The following is a 24,486-nucleotide window of genomic DNA, read 5'->3' as shown; positions in this document are numbered from 1 at the left end:
CTTATATTTATACAAAGAGTAAACAAGAATGTTAATATATAGAAGCTATACAGTAAGATATGAAGCAGCAATTTTAAATTAATGTCCACAACTTCAGATATGAAACAAAATGAAAATTTGGTATAAATGTCATAGAAAGTCACTCTGAACATAATTAAAGGACTCTGAATAAAATTAAAGTCAAATAATACTGATATTTCAAAAGGGACCTGGAAACTACTGATATTATAATAGGTCAAGTAAGTTATTAAAATAGTATTTCTATTGCCAGGATTAATTCTTCTACTATTATAAGACATTCACAATATGCCTTCTATATTCCAGACCAATCTTATCTGAATAATAATTGACCCCAAATGTTTACCCTACATTAAAATAATCAATCCTTGAGGCCTAGAACAAGACAGGGTAGAAAGCATAAGTTCTATTGTCTTAGGAATTCCTAAAAATTAGGATTTTTTTTTTTTAAGGCAATTCTAGGGATTGAACTCAGGGTCTTGCATGTGCAGGCAAGTGCTCTACCACTGAGCTACATCCCCAGCCCTAGAATATGCTTTAGGGATATACAGGAATTAGAGAAAAATAAGTCTATCTCAAATAAAGTAGATATTTCCCTTCCCCATAGATTATAAACTATGGAATAAAATGTCAGGATGTCTAAAAAATGCATTCCTCAGAGATACCCAGACTAGGAATCCTGCTAGACTAGAAGATCTCAAATCATTCCAGCTTGTTTTGCTCTAGTTAATACTATGAAAGGGACTAGTAGAATCTGAATTTAGACTTATTTTCAAAATTACTTTACCTTTGATAATTTTTATCTTCTGTTAACTGACATTTCACAAAAGACAATTCAGTAATTCATCTACAAATATAGTTTTCACTGTCTACATAGTGTTACTATATTTTACATCATTATATTTTACACATCAACACTCTATTTTACTTGTAGAAAGATTAGACATAACATTCATAAAGGGTTTGAAAGAGTCATTGAATAAAATTAGGAAGGTTATACAAATTTGAGAAACTAACACTACACATATTGTACTAATTTTATCTTATAAACCAGCCAGGACAGTGTTTTAAAGTTTGAGTAAAAATAATGAAAAACTAAAGCTAAACTGTATACAGATCTAAAAACTAAAGGTAAGGAAACAGTGCTTTATAAAACTAACCTCAATCTTATCTGAATGAAATCCTGTTGTGAAATCAGGGGACTGTAAATCTCTAGGACTACCCACACCTGCATAGCTTCCTTCAGAGTCTGATGTCAATAGTTCTGGAAGAGATTCCACAGAATTGGTCTTACCAGACTTTAATAATCCTAAAGTAAGAAGTTAAAACAAAACCAAAAAAATTTAAACACATAAAAATTACACATATGCAATACAGTCAATGAGCCAAATAGAGAGCTAAAAGCTTCCACTTAACCAGATTTTATAAAATTTAAATTATATTCACCACACCAAAATCTTATCATTCAAGCTAACTGGAGAAAGATATTAGATTAAGTGAAAAAAATAAAATGAAAGAGGTTGTAAACAATAGTGTTATTCATCATGATTACATGCCAATTATGCAATGAAACTGAGGAAGATAGTTTTTGGGATCTGCTTTGAAGCAATGGTTGAGGACCTTTTTTCCACCATAAAAGAAAAAAAAAGAAGAAGAAATGAAGGAACTCCAGACTCCTCTCCTTTGTCTTTCTCTCCTTGTACAGAAATCTCTACATTCATGCAGAAAAGGACTAATATCATCTGTGTCAGAGGAAGCACATGGCCTTTTTGCCTCTCCTTTATCCAGCAGACTAGCCTAGTAGCAGAGATTCCTAGAGGTCGATTATAATCTGTTTGAGAGTTGGTGTTCTTTTTTCCCCCTGTAAAAAATGTCTTCTATTGGGAGTATTTTAAATTAGTTTATCTCCTGAAGTAAAGTGTTATGAAATGTATATACCACTTCTTAGATAACTGAGGAAGCCTAAATGCCTGCCTTTGTTTCACACCTAGTATTCTGCATATTAACACTTTCACAGAATGTCAATCGTGTAACTTTAAGCATCAACACATACGCTAAACCTTCACACAATGTCTTCAGTGAAAATTGCCACATACTCTTAATTTATTTCCATAATTAGGTCTTTTGTTTAAATTTAGTCTTCTAACCATTATCAACTTTGGCTACAGAAAGAATGGTACAGCAAGAAAAATATAGTATTGGAATCAAGAAAGTAAATTCTATTTCTTTTTGCCACTACCTCAAATCGCTTAAGTTTTCTGAGGTTTAAAGTAAGGAACATAAATTATTTCATTACTATGGTCTCTTTGAGTTCTGACATGCTAAGATTTTAACACATGTACTAAAAATAACATAAAAGCAAATCAAATATCTGCCCTTTTTTATGTCATTTAGGTGACTAGGAGATCACTAAGTTGATGACTGTCTATTTATCCTTCCATCCATCTACCAATGGTTCTTCCTAAGGGCTAGATATAACTCACAACAGAAAATAGAAAACTACAGTTTTAAGTCTGCAAAGGTCTTCAGACATGTTTCCCATTTACTATGTCTCCTGATTAATATTCTCAGAACTTCATAAACCAACTTAGGCATATTATCTATGCTTTTCATATCTTTTGTTGATCTAAAACTATTATTCTTGATATTATTCCCTGTGAGCTTTATTAACATTTTAAGTACCCCATTTGTAATAGCTAATTAAACAAAAATAAACACCCTCTTTTTTTTCTGAATAACAGCTATCTTTTCCTAAGAGATGTGAAACGATGCTTGTCTTTTACTTTTCAAAGTCACTAATATGGAGTTGACTGATAGAAACTGTACAAGGTATGTCTTAGTGCTATAGACAGACACACCTACCATTTACAAAAGCCATACTATAGTCTCATTATTTTATTGTCATATTTCACATTTTATCTAGAGAAACTGTTAAAAATTTAGATAAATCTAGATCATATAAACCTAGAATGTGCAACAGTCAATAATATTACCAGCCTAAAATTGTGGGGGGAAAAAATACAAAACAAAAAGATACCAGGGATACTGTTCTAATTAAGACTAAAGAGATATAAATAAGCAAAAGCAGGGTTTAACTTGAGAGAACACTAGATTATTTTAAAGATTAAAACTAAAAAGGCTATAAAACAATTTTGAATAATCAGGGAAATCTGGATATAGAATGTAAAACTAAACAATACTAGTGAATTAATGTTAATTGTCTTGTTGTGATAATAGTATTGTGGTTTTATAGAAAACCACAATAGTATTGTGGTTTTATTCTTAGGCGATTCATATTAAAATATTTAAAGAAACATGTCATGTCTAAAACTTATTCCAAGTGGATCAGTACTCAAAAGTATCTATTATTATACACATACACACAAACTTGAGTATATAGGTGTTATTGGTATTTTTCTTTCATCTTTTCAGTAAGTTAAAAGATTTCCAAAGAAAAAACTGAGAAAAGGAATTTAGAAAAACATTGCCTTTTATTTTCAAACCACATAATTCCTAGATTTAAAATGTGCTACATTTGATTAGATTATAACCTCTTTATGCACATAAATTGCATCTCAGTTAGAGCATTAACATATTTGAATTAAATCAACATAATAATATAATCTGTCATATGTTGCCCATACTAAACCTCTATGCCACTGGACAGAATAGTCTTTCTAAAAACATAAATTTTATTCAATCATACCCTGTTTTAAAAATTCATCACCCACAGCCATTAAAATAAAACTCCAAATTCCTTAGTTTGGCAAACAATAGCCTCCAAAATCTGACCCTATCCAATGTATCTCCTATCTGCACACACACTACATCACTACATGGCTAAGTCCACTTGGGAATATATTGTCCCCTTTGCTAAGTATGTCCATCTGCCTCATTTTCTTGGTTAATTTCTCTTCATCTTAAAGCTCCAGCTGGGACATCACTTTCCTCTAACAGGTATTCCTTGATTTCAAATTCATTGGAATGTCTCTTTTGTGCTGCCAGAGCAAACTTCAGAGTGGATACCACAATACAAACTGTAATTTTGTAGCTTCTGAAAGGACTATATTCTATGTGCTCCAACAGATAGCACGTAGCACATAGAATAAGGTAACAAGACATCAAAGACTAAAATTGGAAATATATGCTAAAACACTTTCACTGACCTGTAGATGGTGGACTCTGAATAATGTCTGAGAGGTTATAACCTCCAGAACTATCTGAACGCTTACGTGGCTTCTTTTTAGCTTTTGTTTTTGCCTTTTTAAACATGATTTCCCTAGAAAAAAGCACACACAAAAGTGAAAATGAATTAGAGATGAAACAGTGGAAAAACTATGCATTTTAACCAACAGAATATAGTATATTTTGGTCAAACAGAAACTATTATAGCACAGGCAAGCTCTAGTTACATTCACCAATGTAGATCTGAGTAAATTACTTAATTTCACTGGGTCTTACTGTGATATTATTATTCCCATCCTGGCATTTCTGTGAAAAATTAAAAACAAGATGGTAAAAAGGAAAATATGTGGAAAAGTAAAACGCTAGTCATAGGCCTCAAAAAGTGCTACAAAGAGACTATGAACAGAAGCAGGACAAGGCACAGCCACTACCATGGTGCCTCACCAAATACACCAAGTTCACATCAGACATGATCCAAGAGGTATATAGCTTTCCTGAGTATGAGCAGTGCTCCAAGGTCTCCAAGGACAACAAATCTTCAAGTTCACCAAGAAAACACATATGTGCCAAGAGGTAGCAAGAAGAGCTGAAAATACCCTACCCACCAGGAAGAAAACTGTTGTCAAGGACTAAGACCCTTAAGCATAATAAAACCTTTACAAAGAAAAAAAAAGTAAAACACTGTTCACATTTATACACACTGTTTTATTAGCCAAGATCTTAACCTAGAAATATCTGGTGACAATTTGTTAAAAATTTCAGAAAATGCTTATTAATTCCCTAAATTAAGTACTATTAGGGAAATAACTATCCTATTTTAACCAAAAAATTATAGATCTCATTATATATTTTATCCACTTACAAGGGTCAGCAATGAAGTGTTATTTTGTAGAAATAAAATGAGTTATTTATATCAATGTTAATAAACTTATTATAACTTTTAATATAATATAATATATCTAAGTCAGATGTCCAACTTATAGTACCCCAAATGCTACCAAACACTAGGAAGAGAGAATTTAAGAAATAAGTGAAAAAAATACCTCTGGAACCCAAGAGTAGTTTTTCAGTGAGGTACACAGTGGCTCTATATAGTAAATGACCTGAACACCCAAAGATTTCATTTTAACAGGTTATTTTACTAAACAGAGTAAGAGTAATTCTGTAATAAGTCGATAAGTTAACCTACAACAGTGATTACAAATTCTATTCAGGGCTGGTCAAGTCAGCTCACTCTAAGGGATTATATAGAATCTGGGATATTTTGTCAGTCACTGTAGGCTTATAATCTATTGAAATAAGTTCCTTAGAGAGGAATCATTTGAAAATAGCACATCATTTCTGGCTGGTGCACTCCTCTTTGGAACCTCTTTAGTTCAATCTCTCCAAAGGTAAATCTCTACTCTTCTACCAAGATGGCAGAGAGGCAATCCCTTGGCTGAATGGGGCTTAGGAATGGACCAGGGATCTAATGCTCCTTAAATTCAAGTACTCACCCTAGTCTTCATAAATCTGATACCACTAATTCTTAAGCATTTCCAGAACTGCTTTATTTTTTTTAAGTCATTACTCTTCAGAACTACTTTCCAGATTCCAAAACTCTTAACATATCCTGAGGACTGTTTGCTCCTTTCTTCTTCTCTCTGCTGTAGTACAATATGACCTTTCAAATTTCTTTACTGTAATCTCAGCACATTGGGAGATAGTTAAGATTACTGTACTTATTTGATCGAATATGTTTAAACTAAAGCCTATATTCTTTTTATACTTATACTTGATACATTTATTAGATTTGCAAGGATTAATTATACATTTATTCTATATTATAACAAGACTAAGAAAGAATATAAATTTTTCAACTTCTTTTTCCAAAATATCAAAATAAAATGTCAAGTATCCAAGACTGGGGGAGAAAAAAGGAAGGAAGGAAGAAAAGGACAGAAAATAAAACAAAAACAGCTTACGAGTAATTTTGTTCCATATTTATTTCTTCATTCAAAAAGATATCTCCATCTTCTATTTCCAAATAGCTAATATCTGGTCCATCTTGATAAGGTGTAATGATTCGTCTATCCATTGCGGGAATCTGTAGAATTAACCATGTTATTTTTAAGTACCAAGTTTTTTTTTTTAATTTTAAAAATATATATACTTATGTTTTTAGTATGTGCTAACATTAACTAGAAAAAGTTCAAAATGCCTACTGACCTCCTAAATTTACAACAAAGAATAATGTGACTAGCTTCATTAAAAAGTATAATTCACAAAACTGCTATTTCCTGATTTTAGAGGAAAACCCTTAGTTTTTCTCCATTCAGTATACTGTTGGCTTTGGGTTTATCATATATGGCCTTTATAATGTTAAGGTAAGTACCTTCCTCCTATCCCAAGTTTCTCCAGCATTTTTTACATGAATGGTAGCTGTATTTTCTCAAAAGCCTTTCGTGTGTCCTCGGAAAAAAAGTTCTACTTTTATTATTAAATATTCCATTTCTTTTTTTGTGAACATCTTTGTGTGTCTATTGAGTATTTCTTAAAATATATTTTTAATTTTATTAATGCAATATAATTATACATAGTATTTGGATCCCTTTTGACAAAATTATTAACATACAAGGAATTAATCAACATACAAGGAATTAGATTTCAATCCCCATTCTCTCTTCCCACTCCCTTTTCTCCCTCCTCCACTCTACTGACCTTCCTTTCACTCCATTATTTATTTTTAATTAGTTCTTTCCCCATATATGATATTTATTATCATTCTGTTAGATTCATTCCATATTTCTCTTTTCCTTCCTTACTTCCTCCTTCTCATTCTCCATTTCTACTCCACTGATCTTCCTTGCATCTTTATGAAATCTGATCTTCCTACCCCACTGCCTTCTTTTCCTCATTTTGCTTTAGCATCCACGAGAGAAAACATTAAACCCTTGATTTTCTGAGTCTAGCTTATTTCGCTTAGCATGGTTTTCTTCATTTCCATCCACTTACTAGCAAATGCTAGTAATGCTATTTCATTCTTCATTTTGGGTGAATAGAATTCCACTGTGTAAATATGCCATATTTTCTTCAACCATTCACCTATTAACAGGCATCTGGGTTGATTCCATAAATTGCGTGTTGCTATAAACATTTAGTATCCATATCACCACAGTAGTTGCTTTTTGTGCATTTGAATAAATACTGAGGATTGGGATAGCTGGGTAATATGGTGGTTCCATTCTCAATTTTTTGAGGAATATCCATAATACTTTCCAAATTATACTAATGTGCAGTCTCACCAATAATGTATGAGTGTACCTTTTCCCCCCACAACCTTACCAACATTTATTATCATTCATGTTCTTGATAATTGCCATTCTGCCTACAGTAAGATGAAACCTTAGTGTAGGTTTGATTTGCATCTCCTTGATTGCTAAATAAGAACATTTTTTCCATGTATTTGTTGGCCATTTGTGTTTCTTCTTTTGAGAAATTTCTGTTTAGTTCTTTTGATTATTTATTGACTGGGTTATTTGCTTTTATTAGCACTGGGCTGTTTGAGTTCTTTATATATTCTAGATATTAATCCCCTGTCAGAGTTAGTAGCTGGCAAAGACTTTTTCCATTCTATAGGCTCTTGCTTCACTCTCTTAATTATCTTCTTTGCTGCGCAGAAGCTTTTAATTAGATGACATCCCACTTATTAATTCTTGGTTTTATTCATTAAGCTTTAGGGGTCTTGTTGGGGAAATCAGTGCCTGCATCTATATGATGGAGTGCTTAGACCCTATGTTTTCTTCTGGCAGTTCCACAGTTTCTGATCTAATCCTTAGTCTTGGAAATATTTTGATTTGTGCCGAATGAAAGATAGGGATTTAGTGTCAACATACTTTATATACAAACAGCTATATGAAAAATTGTGGTATATGTGTGTATTAAGAATTGTAAAGCAAAAAGAAAGATAGGGATTTAATTTCATTTCTCTACATATAAATATCCAGTTTTCACAGTATCATTTGTCTAAAAGGCTATCTTTTCTCCAACATATGTTTTTCGTCAAGTATCAGATGGCTATATGTGGATTTGTTTCTGAGTCTTCTATTCCACTGGACTTCATATCTACCTCAATGGCGATACTATGCCGTTTTTTTGCTACTACAGCTCTATAGTATAATTTGAGATGGGGTATTGTGATGCCTCCTGTACCACCTTTCTTATTCACAATTCCTTTGGCTATTCTCAGTCTCTTATTCTTCCAAATAAATTTAAGGATTATTTTTTCTAGTTCTGTGAGAAATGTCACTGGTATTTTGTGGGATTGACATTGAATCTATATATTACTTTTGGAAGTATGACCATCTTGACAATATTAATTCTGCCTATCTGAGAACACCTTCTGAGGTCTTCAATTTCTTTCTTCAGTGTTCTATAGTTTTCATTAATTCCTAGATTTTTGTGTTTTTATTTTTTAGGATAACGTTAAGGGGATGATTTTCCTGATTTCTTTCTCCACTGAGTCACTGTTGGGAGTATAGAAAAGCTACTGATTTCAGTGCTGATCTGGTATCCTGCTACTCTGCTAAATTCATTTATCAGCTCTAGGAGTCTTGTGGACTTTTTTGGGGTCTTCTATATATACTATCATGTTATCAGCAAACAGTGACAGTTTGACTTCCTCTTTTCCTATTTTTTTTATCTTTAATATCCTTCCCTTGACGGATTGCTCTGGCTAGAGGTTCAAGTATTATATTAAATAGAAATAGTGAGAGTGGACATCTTGGTCTTATTCCTGATTTTAGAGGAAAACCTTTAGTTCTTCTCCATTCAGTATACTGTTGGCTTTGGGTTTATCATATATGGCTTTTATAATGTTAGGTAAGTACCTTCCTTCTATCCCTAGTTTCTCCAGTATTTTTTACATGAATGGTAGCTGTATTTTATCAAAGACCTTTCCTGTGTCTATTAAGATGATAGTATGGTTCTTGTCCTAAATTCTATTTATGCAGTGAATTATATTTGTTAATTTGCATGTGTTGAAGTAACCTTGCAACCTTGGAATGAAGCCCACTTAGTCATGGTATATTATCCTATTAATATGTTTTTGAATGCAGTTTCCTGATATTTAATTAAGGATTTTTGCATTTGTGTTCATCAGGGAGATAGATCTGTGGTTCTTTCCTAAATGTGTCTTTAATTTTAGTATGAGGGTTGTATTACCATCACAGAATGTAATCAGCAATGTTCCTTCTCTTTCAATTTCATGGAACAATTTGAGAAACTCCAGTGTTAGCTCCTCTTTAAAGATCTGGTGGAACTCTGCTGAGAATGCAACTGGCCCTGTGCTTTTCTTTTTTGATAGGCTTTTAATTGCAGTTTCAATTTCATTACTTGATTCAATCTGGGTAGGTCATAAGTGCCTAGAAATTTGTCAATGTCTTCTAGATTTTTCAGTTTATTGGAGTATAAATTTTCAAAAGTTTCCAATGATCCTTTGAATTTCAGATGTGCATGTGGTGATATCTCTTTTTTCATCTCTAATTTTGTTGATTTGAGTATTTTCTTTCTTTAGGTTAGTTTGGCTAAGAGTTTATCAATCTTATTTATCTTTTTGAAGAAGCAATTATTTTTTGCATTGATCCTGTGTATTATTCTTTTATGCCTGATTTCATTAATTTCTGCTCTGATTTATATTATTTCTTATCTTTTATTGATTTGGAGGTTTGTTTTTTCTTAAGGTAGTACATATGCTTATTATTGGACTCTAATTTTTATGATGTAGGCATTCAATGCAATAAATTTTCCTCTTGATACCAGTTTCATATTGTCCCAGATATTTCGACATGTTGTATTTTGTTTTTATTTGTTTCTAAGAATTTCTCCTCTTATTTCTTCTTCTATCCATTCTTCACTTAAAATAGTATTGTTTAATCTCCATGTGTTTATGTGTTTTCTATTATTTTTCTTGCTGTTGATCTCTAGTTTCATTCCATTAGGTTCTGACAGGATGCATAAGATTAAATCAATTTCTTTGTATTTGCTAAGACTTATATTGTAACCTAGAATATGGTCTATTTTGGAAAATATTCCATGAGCTGCTGAGAAGGCAAATTCAGCTGTTTGGGGGTGAAATATTCTGTAGATATCTACTAGGTCCATTTGATTTATAGTAGTACTTAGGTTGGATATATCTTTATTGATTTTATGCTTTGATGACCTGTCTATTGGTAACAGGAATGTAATGAAACAACCAATATTATTATATTAGGGTCTATCAAGAATTTAATATCAAGCATTTTTTAATATAATTGAGTGTATTGACATTTGGCGTACATATACATATTATTGTTATATCTTATTACTGGCTTATTCCCATTATCAGCCCCTGTGTCTCCTTTGATTAATTTTTGCATCTTTTAAAATAGGAGCCTAGCTACTCTAACTTGTTTACAAACTCCATTCACATACAATATCTTTTTCATCCTTTTACCTGTAAGTCTGTTGTAGACAGCATACAGTTGGCTCTTGCTTTTTGACCCATTCTGCTAACCTATATATTTTAATTAAGGTGTTGAAACAATTTATATTCACTCTTATTATGGATATGTGGTTTATTGCCATTTTGACTTCTTCTTATGTTTAATTCTATCTTGATTCTCATTTAGATGATTAGTCTTCTATTAATCATCATCTATTTGGGAGTTTTAGGATTTGTTTTGGCTTTCTCTATGAGCAGTTTACCTTGGAGAATTCTATGTAGTGCTGGCTTGGTTGTCATGAATTCTTTTAGTTTATCCTTGTAATGGAAAATTTTATTTACCCACTGAATATGAAAGGGAGTTATTAGGAGTATAGCAAACTCAGTTGATAACTGTTTTTAGAGTTTGGAATATCTCATTCCAAACCCTCCTGGAATGAGATGAGAAGTCAGAAGTGAGCCTTATTAGTTTGCCTCTAAATGTGAACTGATGTTTCTCTCTTGTAGCTTTTAATATTATGGTAGGCATTCTAATTAGGATGCATCTTGGAGAACTTCTCTTCATCAGGTCTTTTTGGGGTTCTGTTTGTTTCTTGTATGTGGATGTCTATCTCCTTTCTGATATTGGGAAAGTCTTCTGTGACTACCTCATTAATAATGTTCTTAAGGCCTTTAGCTTGTATCTCCATGTTCTCCATTAACCCAGTGATTCTCAGGTTTGGTCTCTTGATGTTGTCCCAAATCTCCTGTGTGTTCGGATCGTGTACTTTTTTTTTTTTTCCCTTTATGGTATTCTACTCAAATTCAAGTATCCTTTCTTCAGGCTTGAGGTTCTGTCTTCAAGTGCTGAAGTTCTATTTTCTATGCAATCTAAACTGTTGGTGATGCTTTCAAGTAAATTTTTAATTTGATTGACTATGTCTTTTACTTCCAGAAGTTCTGACTGGTTTCTTTTCAATATTTCTAAAAGATCCTAAAGAGAATTACTTAGAAAATTATTTCATTAAGAAGTGTAACCTAATATACTGTTTTAGATGGTAATATTACAGCCACTAAAATCTTCGATGGAAAAACATAAATCTTACCATTTTTCTGTAAAATACAGAAAGATCCTTCAAAACATCATCACTTAAAACATCAAGAGACCTAAAAGATAGGAAGTATAATTTTATCTTAAGACTCAAATGACTTAATACTTACCAAGTACATCTACATATCGCCAAATAAGTAATAAAGTTATTTTTCAAGCTTTATATGTACTAGCCTCTACAGATTCTTTTTGGAAATGGGTGCAGTTATGTATTATATATCTTAAGCAAACAACAAACATATTATACAAATATCAATAAATCTCAAGCAACTGTTATGAATAAATGTACAAAGAATCGTTTCTATCACTACAAAATAGCAAATACTCATTTTACAACCTTCATTTTCCAGAAATTATAATTAACTACAAAAGGAGTGCTATATTGATAGAATAGTGGGTTAAGTATCTGGATTCTATCAAGAATTATCACTTATACCAATTAACTGTATAATCTGAGCAACTCACTTTTGCTTAAGACAAATCTCAAGGACCTCTCAAGTTTCAAACAGGTATTTTAAGATAGCAGTGAAAATTTAAATCAAAGGTTACATTCTAATACAAACACTCTTTTAAAAAATTTTTTTTCTACAATCAGAAATAAATAACTTGTATATACCCTATCAGTTGTCAACACTTTGGAGATATACAATGCATTAATCTGTGATGCTAAGTCAATTCTGGTGCAGCCCTCAGTTTCCTAAATCTCTTCACATACTATTTATATTTCTAGCAAATACATGTTTGACAAAGAACAGTTAATTTTGCACAAATCTTTGTTTTAATGCAAGGTGTGCATCTCCTCATGTTAAGTTATGTAAGTAGAGATATCACCATAGCAGGTATTGTCCTTAAGTGGCTCAGTTGACACATCTGTCTCAACCTAGTAGCTGAAATAGGTGAAAGATATTGACACCATTTTCCAATATAATAATTTAGACAGAGTTGATGTATGTTATATATATATTTAGCTTGAAACTCTAGCTAGGTTCTGACACTTGGATATCAAATGCATTTTAAAATGACATTGTCTAGTATCTCAAAACATTAATGTGCATTCAAAAGCATTTTCCACAAACTAATAAAAACTGAAATAGCAAAAGAATTGTCTCTAAACTGAACCCTACCTGGAAATTGTTAATAATCTCTTTGTGATGTGCTTCCATAAACCAAAACACTGTATTTCAATCATGTTTTAGAATGTTTCATTAATCATGATTTTGAATTAATTTAAGATCATTCTGACTTTGAAAACTAAGTCATTAAAAAGTTGAAATCATTTATAACAAGTATATACATCTAAATTTTCAATTCTTTCCCAAAAATAAAAGAAAAAATATTGCCTTTGTTTTCGCTTTTGCAACTTAAGGATATTAACAAAATCTACTTATAAGATTTTTGTGAAAATAAAATGAATTAATCTATGTAACACATTTGGAAAACTTCCTAGTACACAGGAGACACTAAGTATTAGTTTTTATTATCAGTACTATTGAAACTAGATGATAAAGCTTTAAACTAAAACTGAAAATATGGCTTCTAAACTTAAGTAACTATGTTCCCTAGGAAAAGCTTCATTTTCCCCATTACTGATTTTTATAATAAGAAAAAAAATATTTTGACCTTGTATTTTTTAAAAAATATTAATTTTTTTCAATAAAAAATTGCTAAAAAGTTGACAAATTTCCAAATCCCCCTAATTCAAAAATGTTGACTCCTAACTTATTAGCATTTTCAAATTTGTTTACTTCAAATTTCCAAGTAAATATTATTATTCACTTTTAAATTACTAACATCTACTATTATATATAAACACCCATTTTTGCAAAAGTCATAGAATATGTACACAGAACTAACCTTGCTTCTAGTAAAGCTGCCATATTCAGTCCTATGAACTGTAAACAAGACAGTTTCAATTGTTCAGCATTATACAATGCCGCAAATTCTAGAAGCATAGCAGCATTCTTAAGGGTAACTACAAAGAAAGAAAAGATTTACAAAATTACATGAAAGGCATGCTACTACAAACAAATAAATACACTTAAGTTTGTAAGCTTTCAACATTCAAAACAAAGGAAACAATGGTTATTCTGTTTTACCAAAAATACAAAAATTTTTTCTGGGGCAAAATACAGAATTTAACTTCCACCCAAATATGCAAAAGTAATTTCAAAAGATTGGTTATAAGAAAAAACACACACAAATGAAAATTTTAAGCAAAACAAAATATAAAAGAAACACTGGGTGCCACCAAAAAGCAAATATATAAGAATTGACAATCTTCCACCAAATAATTTTTTATTATTAACTTTCACTAATGAACAACTTTCCTTTTCATTTGCATAGCAGAGTAGTCATTCTGTCTTCTATAAAAGTAAAAATGATATTAAGACTAAGAGGAACTGACAAAATAATTCTGTAAAATGCACTAAGTTGATTAATCTATCAGAATATATGTATACATTTAGAAAATGCATCTAAATCTTACCTTATTCATGCTAGTGCTGAATTTAATATATTCTGTGAAAGACTCTGGATAGTTATAATGCTAGGAACTTGATGTATGAAGAACCCTATTTTGCTAAGATATTCTACCTAAGTAACATATAATGTTAGCTTCCTGAACTTCTCTATCTTTTTCTTAGTTACCCTGATCTGCAGCCAACAGATGAACACAAGTGCTTTCTACACATGGCCTCTTCCATGCTTTTTTAATTCTTTCTCTGTTATACTCTCAAAAATTGAAATGGCAGTCAATAAAGGTCTCTACCTTACCGGACTAACCTTTCAGCTAATGATAAAAACATCTCACATCTCTCATAAATAATAAAATTGGATCATATAAAAACTTCTCTAAAATTATTTATTTGGGAACAAAGATTGACCAATAATCAAAGACCAAACTTCTATGGAACACTTCTTTTGCTAGGTTCTAGGAGTATTAAAGAATTAATAAAGGAAACTATGCAGAATAGCCAAGGAAGTTCAGGAAAGTCAACTGAACACGTGAAAATATCACCTATATGTATATCTTATACCTACTATATGTTGTGTTCTTTATTTTAATGTTTTTTATTTTCTTACTATTAAAAAAAGATCAAGGCTATTGTTCTCTTTTTTTATAACCAAGGAGAAGATGGTCCACGGTGCTCAAGGAAAGTGAATAAGAACAACAAGGCTAAGAAAACTCCTAGCAAGTACAAAGTAGAAAAATTTAACTACCTCCATACTACCAAAGCATCAATAAAGCAAAACAAATACAAGATTTTAGAAAGTAATAAAATCTTGCATATCAGGCTAAGAAAATTCAATCTGCATTCTAGAGAAAGCAATTAAAAATATCTAAACAAAGAAAAAACATTGTTACTTTCTATACAAAGATTAAAGAAAGTAGAAGGGAGAGAAGCATTTTAAAGACTACTAGAATACTACACAGAAGGGATGATTAACAGTGACCTCAACTAGCATAGTGACAGTGAGAATCAAAAGGTGAGGGAAATGTAATCAGCTTTGATAGCTAAAGAATCTGGGCATAAGGGACAAATTACAAATAATTTGGAATTTCAAAGTTGGAGTATTCAGGAAAAGTCATGAAATTAACTGAAATAATGGATAGAAAAAAGTTTGAGAGATGAAATTGGTTGAGATACATTAATGGAAGAATCATGTAAAACTTCCACCTTCAGTAGAAAATGAATAGCTAAAAACTATACCCAAGACCAGCAAAGTAGCAAAAAAAGAAAATTTAGCTTTAAAATTCTTATTCCTGAAATTCCAAAATAAATGACATTATTATTCATGATTTTATGACATTGCAATAAAAATTAACATCATATTTCAATTCAAAGATATGCATATTATCACATATTTCTGAGATAAGAATATACTTATACATGTAATAAAGTTTTGACACTTTTAAAGGAACAAAAAAATGAAGTATTTTACTGTAAACATAAAGAGTCATAGTTATTCGTCAATCTGAAAACATATTAATATTCTAATTTAAAATTACTCACGTTTTTCAGTTAATGCTACTTCACAAATCTCTTTCAATCGAGTTATAAGAAGCTGATCAGCTACCACAAGAACACTACAAATAAAATCCACATTTTGACATTCTAAAAAGAAAAAGAAAACAAGCATTACTTTGTTAAGCTATAACAATTATACCTTCCTAGGAGAAAAAGTGATATAAATAAGACATTAGGAAAGAGAAACATGATTACTTTCCACACGTTGGAATAAGAATTAAAATAAAAAGTAAATAGATTGAAATATTTCAAAGTTTTAGGTTGAAAGCTGAAAAAATACACCAAAATGCCTTGGCTCACATGAGACCATAAAATGTTCAACTACTACTAGAAGGCTACCAAATAGCTGACTTGTTTACAATCTCCTATGTTGTTAGAGAAAGTCAAATCTCTGCTCATATTTAAAATAAATTTATCATTTAACATCACTTTTAGAAACACCTGCCAGGTGCAGTGATGCACGCCTATAATACCAGAAACTCAGGAGGCTGAGGCAAGGAAGATTCCAAGTTCAAGGCTAGCCTCAACAACGAATCAAGACCCTCAGCAACTTAGCAAGACCCTGTCTAAATACTACCAATAGTCTATAAAATGCTCCTAGGCGACAGCCAAGTAACAACAGAAACAGGGAGAAAAGGGGAAGGAAGAAAAAGAAAAAATAATCTCTAACAACATAGGAGGAAAAAAAGGAATAGGAAGGAATAGCAAATGGATTTTAAAAATGGAGGAGGGAAGGTCATTGTGAATGATAATCTAAGAACTTTTAGAAATCCTTTCCTCCATAAAAGCAATGAGAAGACTCCCAATAATTATCTAAATCAACTTTATCTAGAAATCAAAGGCTTGCAGTAATTTGGGGGTATGTTTATTCAAGAAAAGTGACTGAATTTTTTCCAAGAACAGTGACATTTGGGATATTGTAGCTTTTCCTATTCAATCCCTCCTCTCCTTTTCTACATGGTATAACAGGTTAAGCATCCCTATTCAAAATCCAAAATCCAAATCTTTTTGAGTACTTATAAGGGACCAAAAGTTGAAAATACCACACGTGACCTCATGAGACAGGTCACAGTCAAAACAGAAACAGACTAAAAACATTGTGTAAAGTTATTTTCAGGCTATCTGTAATAGGTATGATCAAAACATAAGTGAATTTTAGGTTTAGATTTTGGTCCCATCTCAAAAGATAACTCATTACAATACAGAAATATTCCAAAAATTTTGAGACTATAAATAAAGAGCACATACAGTCCCAAACATTTTGGATAAATGATACTCAACCTGGACTGAAAACCAATAGATCCACAATTACCGTGAAAATGAGCAGCCTAGTAGCTGCTGGAGAAAACAAAAGTGGTTATGAAGTAATATTATCAAAGAACTATCAATATTTTGACCTGTCAGCTCTTCCCTTAAAATTCAACTAGAATAACTTGTCTTTATTTGACCTAACTCAAAGCTTCCCTAATGAGACCAACATTTTCCTTTATTGAAAATAATTAGCAGTGGGGCTGGGGATGTGGCTCAAGCGGTAGCGCGCAAGCCTGGCATGCCTGCGGCCTGGTTCCAATTCTCAGCACCACATACAAAAACAAAGATGTTGTGTCCGCTGAAAACTAAAAAATAAATACTAAAAATTCTCTCTCTCTCTCTCTCTCTCTCCCTCTCCCTCTCCCTCTCCTTCTCTCTCTCTTTTAAAAAAAATACAAAAAAAAAAGAAAATAATTAGCAGTAATCATTTTAACACTGAGTCTGCCTAAGATGACAGTTGGAACAAACAAGCAGCAGATAGAAAAAAAACCTTAAAAAGAAATACTAGAGAATAGAATGTTGTTAGACAAAATGCTTATAATGCCCCTCAAAATTCATATGTTGATGTCCTAATCCCCAGTGTTGTATTTGAAAATAGGGATTCTATGGAAGTAATTAAGATTAAATGAGGCTATAAGGTTGGAGCCCTAACTCAACAGGATTAGTATACCTCTAAGAGGAGATCACAGAGACCTTGCTTACTCTCTTTCCACACATATGCATTAAGGAATGGCCTTGTGAAGACATAGCAAGAGGCAATATGTGCAAATCTAGAAAGGAGCTCTTATCAGAAACCAATGTTGCCAGAACATGCTCTAGAATATCTAGCTTCCAAAACCATGAGAAAATTACTATATGTAACTTAAGTCACACAGTTTCTTTGGTATGGTTTGGCAGCCTAAGCAAACCAATACAGATGTCTATAGGAGGTTTTGAAAACTTCCAAAATATTCCTGTGAATCTAGCTATACACAAGTAGAGGGCTAAAAACATACCCAGCAAAGACTTTTTAAGGCCCTACCTCTTACCTCTGGCTTACACTGAGACTGTGCACAAAAGGAAACAAATTGAGTTGTAAACTGCCTGCCAGAATAATGACAAGTCCCCAACACACAAAAGTGAGAAGATTTATTATTTCCAGGCATTTACAGAAATGTCTCTCAAATAATTAGCTGATCACTAACCTAACCAAGCAGTCATTTCAGTGTTCACAAAGGATGAATAAAGAAATTACAGAATTAGTTCAGGAAAGTTGTTGGAAAAAAAAAACAAACCTGTGGATGAGGTAAGAATCTGGATCTCCACAGCTGCTACACTATATTATTTAAAGTCCAATTTTCAACAACAAAACTTTATGAAAGATGAAATGAAAAAAATTCAAGTATAACCTATGCACACACACACACAAAAAAAGTAGGCAGAAGAAACTGTTGCTGAGGAAGACTTCAGATTTACTAGATAAGACTTTAAATCACCTATTTTAAATATGTCTGAAGAACTAAAAGAAACCCTGTCTTAAAAAATTAAAGAATGAAGACAATGTTAGGGTTAAAACTAGAATATCATTAAAGAGAAGTTAAAGGTCAGTTGAGATTACCTAATGTAAGGAACAGAAAGAAAAATGAGCAAAACCCAAAAGTCCTTATAGAGATCCACTATGCATACCAAGATACAAATGAAAGTCCCAGAAGGAAAAAATGAGAGAAAGGAAAAAAAGAATATTAAGTAATAATAACTGAAAAATTTTCAAATTTGATTTTTTTAAAAAATATATCTGCATATCCAAAAAGCACACAAACTCCAAGTAAGGTAAATTCAAAGGTATTCACATCTAGATACAATAAACTGTTGGAAACTAAAGAAAATCTTGAGATCAGCAGGAGAGAAACAACTAATCATGTGTTAGGGATCCTCAATGAGATTAAGATCTGATAAGACATGAGAAAGCAATGGGATGGCATATTAATAATAGTAAAACAAAAAGACCATCACCAAGAATTCTATTATCTAGCAAAACTATCCTTCAAGAATGAAGAAATTGAGATGTTCACAGATTAATAACAAAAAAGGAGAATTTGTCTCTAGTTAATCTGCTCTAACAAGAAATGCTAAAAGTAGAACTTCAAACGGAACTAAAAGGGCACTTCAAAGATAATTCAAATCCATCAAGAACATCCATAAACCTAACTACACAAATAAGTAAAAAAGATAGTATAAAAATATAAATGTATTCTTCTTCTTAACCTTTTTTTTTACAACTGCATAAAACAATAACAAATACATGTTGATGGGCATGTAATATACAAAGGTATAATATGAATGACAAATAGCACAAAGGAGTAGGAAGGAAAGGGTGCTATAACGAAACAACATTTTTTAAATGATACTGAAATTAAGTTAGCATTAATACGAACAGGATTGTTTTAACTTATGATATTAATTACAGTCCCCAGAGTAACCATTAAAAAATTACTTCTACAAGAGCATTTCAAAAGCAAAGGAGAAAATATCCGTTTGACACAAAAGGGGGCAGTAATAAAGAAGAAGAAAGATCTCCAACCAATAGTCTACTTCCATTTTAAGAAACTACAGAAAAGAAGAATAAGCCAACACAGAGCAAGCAGAAAGAAAACAATGATAAAAATTAGGCTGGAATCAACAAAACAAGAATAAAAAAACAAGGTATACAAACAAAACTCAAAGTTGTTTTATGAAAAAAAAAAATCATAAAATTGACAAATCTTTAGGAAAATGATCAATAAAAAAAATAGAGAGAAGACTTTAATTACCAAAATCAAGAAAGAAAAAAGTAACTTGATAAAACCAACCAGAAGTAAAAAAGGTTAACAGACACTACAAACTATGAACACATTTGTATGCTAACAAAGCAAAAATCCAGATAAAATGAACAAATCTGTAGAACACACATTACTTAAATTGATTCAATATAAAACTGAGCAGATCTACAATAAGTAAAGGGATTAAATTAGTAATTAAAAATCTTTGTACAATGAAAAGTGCAGGATCAGATTGCTTCATTGACAAATTTGGCCAAATGTTTAACACCAATTGTCCCCAAATTCTTCAAAAGTATGTTAGAACAAATTCCATCTCATTCAATGATGTCAACAATGTCCTGATACTAAAGCCAAACAGAAACATTACAGGAAAACTAAGACTAATATCCATTTTATGATTATAGATACAAAAAATACTAAACTGAATCCAGTAACATAAAAAAGAATTACACATGATTAAGTAGAATATTCCCAGAATGAAAGACTCTACATATAAAAATCAACCAATATAATGAACAAAAATGGAACTAAAGGACAGAAAAAGTGATTTAAATCATCTCAAGAGACACAGAAAAGCATTTAATGAAGACTGATTCCCTTTCATGATAAAAACACTCAAACCAGGAATAGAAAAATCTTCCCCAACTTGATAAACAATTACCAAAAAAAAAATAAATAAAAAATCCTACAACTAACTAACTAATAGTGACTCAATTCTTTCCTCCTAAGATTAGGAACAACACAAGGATAGACTCCACACAACACTGTAAAAGAAGTTCTTATAGTCAGAGTCGCTAGGCAGGAAAAAGAAATAAAAGGCATCCAGATTATAAAGGAAGAAGTAAAACCATCTCTATTTGCAGATAACATGATATTGTATAAAGGAAATCCTAAGAAATCCACTTAAAACTAACAGAACTAGTGAAAGAATCCAATTGCTATCTTAAGCAGTAGCAAAGAACAATCCAAAAATGAAAATTTGAAATCATTTCAATTTAAAAGTAGCAGGAAAAAGAATACTTGGGAATAATTTTAATAAAAGAAAAACAAGGCTTGTACATTGAAAGCTATCTTAAAAATCACTGACAAAAATTAAAGACAAAAAATGGAAAGACAACCATGGTTGATGGTAAGAATCTTCAAACTGATTTACACATTCATCACCATCACTATTAAAACCACAGCTACCTCTTTTGCAGAAATTGACAAACTAATCCTAAAATTCATATGAAAATGTCAGGATCCAAAACATCTTGAAACAGAATAAAGGAGGAGGACTCACATTTCTCACCTTCAAAACTTACTACACAGCAATGGTTATTTAGACAGTGTGGTACTGGCCAAAAGACACAAATATATCAATGGAACAGAACTGAGAAACAAGAAATAAAATCTTACATTTACAATCAACTGATTTTTGAGGAAAGTGCCAAAACAATTCAATGGGGAAATAAAAACCTGTTTAAGATGATACTACAGCAACTAGATAAACACATGTAAAAGAAGGAAGTTGGACCCTTAACCCACAACACAAAAAAAATAACTAACTCAATTACAAAAGTGGTTACCTAGGGCCAGGGATGGGAGAAATGCAGAACATTGCACATTGTACTACAAACAAGTAAGTTCTAGAGACTTATTGGTCTGCTAGGTGACAAGTTTGTTAATAATAACGTGTTGTACACTTGAAATTTGCCAAGAGAGATCTTAAGCATTCTTGCCCCCACCAAAAAAAACAATTAACTATTTAAGGTGATACATATATTAATTAGTTTAATTATGATAATCATTTCACAAGTAATACATATGTCAAAACATTACCTTGTATATCTGAATATACACAATTCATATTTGTGAATTATACCTCAATACAGCTGGGGGAATAATTAAGCAAAATTAATCAAAGACTCTAATGTGAGCGACATGATTTCCTCTTAAGAGGAAAATACAGGAAGTAATTGTCATGACCTCAGCTTTGACAATGGATTCTCAATATGATAACAAAAGCATGAGCAGCAAGTAAAAATAGGTAATCTGGACTTCAACAAAACTAAAACTTTTATATGTTAAAAGACTCTATAAAGAAAATGAAAATATAACCCAGAGAACAAGAAAAATATACGATAATCTACCCAGGGTATTTAAGAACTTTTACAACATAATAAAAAACAAGCAAGGCACAGTGGCGCAAGCCTATAATCCCAGCAACTCGGGAGGCTAAGGTAGTAGGATCACAAGTTCAAAACCAGCCTCAGCAACTTGGTGAGTCCCTAGGCATCTAAGTGAGAGCCTGTCTCCAAATAAAAAGTAAAAAGGGTTGGGATGTGACTCAGTGGTTAAGTGCCCCTGGGTTTAATCCCTGGCACCAAAAAAAAAAAAAAAAAAAAACCTGACTAATTGAAATAAAAATGACCCAAATTTTTAAACACTTTTCAAAGATGATACACATTTGGTCATAAAACACATGAAAAGATGTTCAACATCACTGGAGAAATGCAAAACAAAATCACAATGTTATACTACTTTACACCCACTAGAAGTTACAAGAAAACAAACATTAAAGAGTATCGGAAGGATGTGGAGAAAATGGAACTTTAATGTGCACTTCCAGTAAGAAAGTTAAAACAGTCACTTTTTAAAGTTCAGCAGTTCCTAAAAACTAACTTAAGAGTTACTATATGACCCAGCGCTTTAACTTCTAGGTATATGGCTTAAAAACAACAAAAACACAAGCCCACAAAAATAATTCCTTATAGCTAAAAAGTGAAAATATCTCAAATGTCCATCAACTAATGAATGAATAAATAAAATGTGGTATATCTACAAAAAGGATATTATTTGGCAATAGAAAATATGATGTGCTAGTATATGCTATAACATAATAATTGAAAACATAATGCTAAGTAAGAGAAGTTAAACATAAAAGGGCACATAATGTTTCATTTTATTTTTATGCAATGTGCAGAAAAGGCATAGAGAAAGGAAAAAAGTATATTAGTCATTACCAGGGACCAGAAGGTGGATGAGTGGAAAGTATTTGCTTACTGGGTAAAAGGTTTCTTTATTAGAGTAAGGAAAATGCACTAGAATTAGAAAATGCTGAGCTATACCATTTTGAAATATACTAAAAACCATTTAATCATACACTTTAGAAGAATAAACTTTATGGCATATAATAATTTTTTTTAAAAAATGACAGAAATAGAAGAAAAGTACCAATGTTTCCACTATCCTCTTAAAGTACACAAATCTTTAGAAAATTTGTTCTCAGTTAAATACTACCTCCTTTACAAACACTGTTCAGATTTCCCCACATATATTTAGACGCTAGTTTCTCAAAAATGTACCCATTTTTTAGAGGGTTACTCTGTTTAGTTATACTTGTTTTCTTATGTAGTCGTTTTTTACATTAGATTGTAGGTGTCTTAAAAATAAAGGCAGAAACTTTAAATTTTTTATCCTTAATATACAGCTAAGGCTAAAAAACAATGGTAAAATAATATTACAGAACACTCAATACCACTCCAACAACTAAAGAAACCTGATGTTGTACAACTAAAATATGGTGTCTTGCCTGACAAAGCATATAAATGTAGTCTCTTCATAAATTTTGGCTCAATTCTTCATCTACTTCTTTCACTTCTGGTGTGTTATTACAAGGGGGGAAATAGGCAAGAAACAACTTAAGTAAGGAATTTGACAAAACTATATTCCCTGTTCTCCATTCATCTCAACTGTAGAGTAGCTGAAAATGGAACTGCTAAATATAATAGAAAGCCTAGGTGTTTTCTATTTAAGTCTTGACCTCAATCCATACACCACTGCTGGGAGCCATTAGCCAAGTAGGTATGACAACTTCCTTGCCAGCGTACCCCATGTTGCTTAGTTGAAGGACTCCTGGAAATAGGACATTTTGCAGTGACATTGCATCTAAGGTGACCTTGCTCAAGGACCAGGGCGGATCCCGGTTTAGGGTGTTCCTGGTTTAGGACTATCCTGTTTAGGACTATCAGGGTTTAGGGTGGTTCCAGGTTTAAGGTTATTCCTGCTGGGAATAGGGCGTATCCTGCTGCCTGAGTTCCCCTTGAATTCTCACGGGATTCAGACAGTATTTTTGGGGAGACAGAAGCCCAGTGGGGGTGGATTTGGGCAGAGAACGTGGATTTTCCCCAGAATGTGATTGTAGATGGCTGGTGTGAGTTCGGGAATAAAGAGTTGCTGTTTGAATCTACAAGCTGTGTGGTGGCTTGTGATTTTGTGCCCAGCCAGACTGCAGCACACCACTCAATATTACATACAAGTCTCAAAGAGTTCAAGGGATATTGAAAACTCTTTCTGTACTTTCACTGTTAGTAATCATCCTACTGCTTATTTTAAATTAAGCCTCTAATGACAGCTTATTTAAAGTAGTGTCAAAATTAAGTCTTATGTTTATTTTATCATTATTTTATTATACACAATCTAAAATTTTCTAAAAGTACCTGTTATCACCACAGCTTCATCAGTATAGAGGTAGTCCAAAATAATCTTCAGTATGTCAGAATGTATTGCCATTTCCAGAGCTGCACAACTGGAAGCCTAGGTAAATTAAGATAA

General features: G+C 31.9%; 1 protein-coding gene across 4 annotated transcripts in view; it reads right to left on the bottom strand.

Annotated features, from left to right (window-relative positions):
• Ibtk (inhibitor of Bruton tyrosine kinase) overlaps positions 1-24,486 on the bottom strand; it is an 84,366-nt gene that overhangs the window by 26,634 nt on the left and 33,246 nt on the right. For 2 of the 4 annotated variants that reach the window (XM_058575932.1, XM_046432137.2), the window contains 7 exons: positions 24,372-24,468; positions 15,767-15,868; positions 13,608-13,725; positions 11,749-11,809; positions 6,168-6,289; positions 4,185-4,297; positions 1,179-1,327 (listed from right to left, as the gene is read on the bottom strand). In XM_058575932.1, coding sequence (XP_058431915.1) covers positions 1,179-1,327; positions 4,185-4,297; positions 6,168-6,289; positions 11,749-11,809; positions 13,608-13,725; positions 15,767-15,868; positions 24,372-24,468 — 762 coding nt within the window. The remainder of the gene's footprint in view (positions 1-1,178; positions 1,328-4,184; positions 4,298-6,167; positions 6,290-11,748; positions 11,810-13,607; positions 13,726-15,766; positions 15,869-24,371; positions 24,469-24,486) is intronic. The other 2 variants (XM_058575933.1, XM_046432144.2) reach the window with 1 other exon arrangement.

The sequence above is a fragment of the Marmota monax genome, unplaced genomic scaffold (assembly GCF_021218885.2).
Source record: "Marmota monax isolate L192 unplaced genomic scaffold, Marmota_monax_Labrador192_F-V1.1 WCK01_AAM20220418_F8-fsc00013, whole genome shotgun sequence".
NCBI lineage: Eukaryota > Metazoa > Chordata > Mammalia > Rodentia > Sciuridae > Marmota > Marmota monax.
The sequence above is the reverse complement of the archived record's forward strand: the minus strand, read 5'-3'. Positions and strand labels throughout refer to the sequence as shown.